The sequence below is a fragment of the Papaver somniferum genome, unplaced genomic scaffold (genome assembly GCF_003573695.1).
Source record: "Papaver somniferum cultivar HN1 unplaced genomic scaffold, ASM357369v1 unplaced-scaffold_150, whole genome shotgun sequence".
NCBI classification, from domain to species: Eukaryota; Viridiplantae; Streptophyta; class Magnoliopsida; order Ranunculales; family Papaveraceae; genus Papaver; species Papaver somniferum.
Genome location: NW_020624377.1, coordinates 5,800,588 through 5,804,528, shown reverse-complemented (window position 1 = coordinate 5,804,528; position 3,941 = coordinate 5,800,588). Strand labels below are relative to the sequence as shown.

The following is a 3,941-nucleotide window of genomic DNA, read 5'->3' as shown; positions in this document are numbered from 1 at the left end:
ACTTGTTTTTCAGCTGAGAATCACATCATGGGGAATAAAGTTAGGGATATTATTTTGATGTGCCTTATTAATGATAGAGTGGAATAGCTTCTCATACCCACTGGATATGATATCGACATTTACAGAATGTATTGATTCCCCACCTTGACCTTGACCTCATCCTACGTCTTAGCAAGCGTATAACAAGTGTTGCATCTTGTCCTATAAAATCATTATGAAATGCAGAGAAACAAACTACAACACCATCTTAGTCTTAGCAAGTGCATACATCAAACAGATATCATGGGCGGCAGAGCAAGTATCTCAGATACTGCCCATCAGCGTCCTGCTAGTTGTAAGCTAGCAGCACCTCTCCCTCACAACTACGAATGCATCATACAGGATGCAGACATGATGAACATAAACCAGTCAGAGCTTCACCATCACCTGAGCTCTGGGATCTTCTTGAATCAAAAGAAACAGGCAAGTTTTAATTATTAAATTCTACCCGAGATGAGTATTTATATTAAAAAAAAAAATCGTTATGTGAGTTTTGTAATTGGCATTTCGGTACTTATTAACGTTCGTATATCTATGTAACTTGTAAGCTGTTCAGAAGTACTGGATTGATAATTCAGGTTACAACTGCTTTATGTTGTTTCCCAGGGATCTTGCCATAACTTGGGCTGAAGACAAGCAGTACTGGCAGTGGTCTTCCATGAAAGAATCATCAACAAGGTGAGACAAATTGTATGACCTCTTGGAGGGCTGCACTTTTCTTTATACGGAAAATGGGTCATTTGTCCAAATATTTTTAAATCACGGTTTAAATGGACGAGTAAAAAATAATTTGGGTGAAATGGTCAAAAAAAAAAAAAGTAAGGATGAAACTGGTTTCATCCTAACTTAAATTTAAAAAATAGCAAGGATGAAACTGGATAAATCCCGTGTAAATTAAAAATAAGAAAAAATATTTGAAAATGGGCACGATGAAACTGGTTACATCCTGCCTATTTTTACATTTTTGTCCATTTAAAAAGTATCAAAATCTAACTGTCCATTTCACCCAGGAATTATTGGTTTTGGTCTTTTTAACCAATTTTGTGTTCTTTATATTGTACTAAATGGAAGATGCTCAATGGTCGTAACTTTTAATAACTAATCAAATTGCACCTAGTTTTGTTGACCTGCATGCAGTTGCGAGATGGCAATTGAAGTAGCTGAACTTTTGAATGTGTGTTGGCTGGAAGTAAATGGAAAACTCGACATATCAAAACTCAACCCGGGAGTAAAATACGAGGTTGTGTTCGTAGTAATGTTGAAAAATTCAGCTTACGGATGGGAAAAACCAGTTAACCTCAGACTTGTACACTCAGGCTCCCAAACACAACTACGCAAGGAAGATTTACAAAAAAAGCCAAAGTCACAGTGGATAGAAGTTCAGATTGGTGAATTTCAAACACCACCACAACCAGCTGATGACAAACAAGGAAAAGAAATTCAATTCTCTTTGTTTGAATGCGAAAATCAGAATTGGAAACGTGGACTTGTCATCAAAGGAGTCATTGTCGACCTAAGAAATAAATCAAAAGCTAGGTTGGATGACATGTTCTACTCGTATCAATAAGCCAGTATATTTTCACAAAGAAATACTTTACGTGAAAAGAACGGGCAATGGAATTATTATGTATATGTATAATAAGATTATATGAGATGATTAAAACTACCTGTCGACTACATATTCCAGTGGGGATATTCGGCGAAAGTTAATTCAAACGAAATGATTTGCATCGAGTTATCATTACTTTGACAGGCACTACTTATGATGGCGAGCAGTGATGTTGTGAAGGATTTTTTCAGGAAGAATACTCAGGGTTTAATTGGTCATTTGTTCTCTGTTATCAGTACTTTGATATCTTTCGGGAGCCAATTACACTACCTCCACCGGGAGTTTGGACCACACAATCCTTCTTAAACCAAATTTTGAACCCACCATACCTGAGATCCTAAATATGTCCATGCAAACATAAGTCTGTGGTGGAAAAATTGGTTCAAGAAATGATTTCTACTGGCATTATAGTCATAGCTCATTTGCTTTTTCAATATTACTGGTCAAGAAGAAGGACAACACTTGGAGATTTTGTGTTATAGAAGACTGAATAACCTCACTGTTAAAGGACAAGTTTCTTATTTCCATTTTGGAGAGAATTTTCAACCATTGTTATTGTAACTCCAGGAAATCCTATAGCACACCCAAATGATAAATTACACAAATTCTAAGACATTCTTACGAAATCAAAGTTCTTATTATTATGATATGATGATGATGATGATGATGATAATCAGGGGCGGAGCCAGCCCATTGCATGGGTGTGCAGTTGCACCCCCTGCCGAGCTAGCTCCAAAGCCTAACACGCATTACTGTTGGAGTTGGCAAGAAGTGCATTACAATCAGATATTTCTTCATTGGAATCTTCCTCCGGAATATCATCAAGAGTGGAGATATACGCCTTGTTGCACTTCTGATTTCTTCTGCTGGGACAATGTTTTTCCATATGTCCGAATCTACGGCACTTGAAGCATTGTACTTCATCATTACCCTTTTTATGGCAAAGCGAAAATGTATCACGAACATGTTTATCAAAAGATAAGATGTCCTTAATTCGTTATGCTAGAAGCACAATGGTTGAGTCAAGCTCTTTTTCAACAAGTACCTTGTCCTCTTGGCAACGTTTCTCAGTTTGATTCTTCAGCAGAAGTTCTCTATCAAAGACTTTTAAGTTTACTACAAGAGATCTTCGAGAAAGTATAGAAAGATCATTTCCTTCTATTATGACATGTTTCTTAGACTCGTATCTGGATGATAACGATCTGAGAATTTTGCATACTATTTCCTTTTCAGGTATAGCCTTTCCAAGACAAAAATATGCATTAATAATCTCATAAAGTTTAGAGTTAAATTTCTCGAAAGTATCGTTATCATCCATTTTGAGGTGTTCCCATTCAGATGAAAGGGAAAGAAGTCTAGCTTCTTTTTCAGAATCATCTCCCTCGAATACAGTCTCAAGGATATCCCATGCTTCTTTAGAAGTCCTACAAGTCAGCACATGATGTAAAAGATCTTCACTAATTGCATGTATAATGGCATTCAAACCATCAGAATTCTGCTCTGCAAGAGTCATTTCTTCATGAGTATAACACGCTAAACGTTTGAACTCAGTTTCCGAATAATCCATCGGTTGTTGATATCCTTCTTTGATTAATAGCCAAGTATTAAAATCTCGGGATTGAAGAAAAGCTTTCATAGCAGACTTCCATACTAGGTAATTCGTCCCATTAAATCTTAGAGGTACGTTAACTGAAGTCGATTCATGAGAACTCGAGTTCATTATTATAGGTTGGATCACACCAAACACAGATTGTTATATCTTTTTGTGTTTGCCTGCTCTGATACCAATTGAAAAGGCGAGGGTACCCAAATATACCTCAAGCTAAAAGTTTTCCTACTATAAGTCCTTTCTCCGAAAGTGATTGTCTATGGACTGAGTCGAGACAATGCAACTAATCGGTTCACACTACGTCTGATCGTCTATGGATACGAGATCGAGACAATACAACAACGAAGTATGTTTACTTGATAAAAAGGTTCGGACTTAACCAAACACAATAGGATTGCTTATCAAGTAAATAGGAACTAACGTTTGTGTAATTTACTTTAATTATAATAAAACAATTATAATGCGGAAATATAAAGTAAATGACACAGCAAGATTTTGTTAGCGAGGAAACCGCAAATGCAGAAAAACCCCGGGACCTTGTCCATGATTGAATACTCTCAGGATTAAGCCGCTACACAAAATTAAACCAATTTCGTATAGTTGAGACTAAGCAACTAAACCTATAGTTCACCTAGTTCCGTCTGTATTCCCACGCCTCCAACTTATGAATAAGTCCCGTACTTA

At 36.6% G+C, this 3,941-nt stretch overlaps 1 protein-coding gene across 3 annotated transcripts; it reads left to right on the top strand.

The window, feature by feature from the left end:
* Positions 1 to 233: 233 nt before the first annotated feature.
* On the top strand, positions 234 to 2,261 carry LOC113335846 (protein PHLOEM PROTEIN 2-LIKE A1-like). Of its 3 annotated transcripts, XM_026581871.1 has the most exons (4): positions 234 to 462; positions 596 to 717; positions 1,177 to 1,531; positions 1,564 to 2,261. In XM_026581871.1, the coding sequence occupies exons 1-4, from the start codon at positions 283 to 285 to the stop codon at positions 1,573 to 1,575; spliced, it is 669 nt and encodes a 222-aa protein (XP_026437656.1). In that variant the 5' UTR covers positions 234 to 282; the 3' UTR covers positions 1,576 to 2,261. The 3 variants fall into 3 exon arrangements, with proteins under 3 accessions (XP_026437656.1, XP_026437655.1, XP_026437657.1); XM_026581870.1 differs by having other exon boundaries at positions 1,177 to 2,261; XM_026581872.1 differs by having other exon boundaries at positions 237 to 462; positions 588 to 717; positions 1,177 to 2,261.
* Positions 2,262 to 3,941: the final 1,680 nt, after the last annotated feature.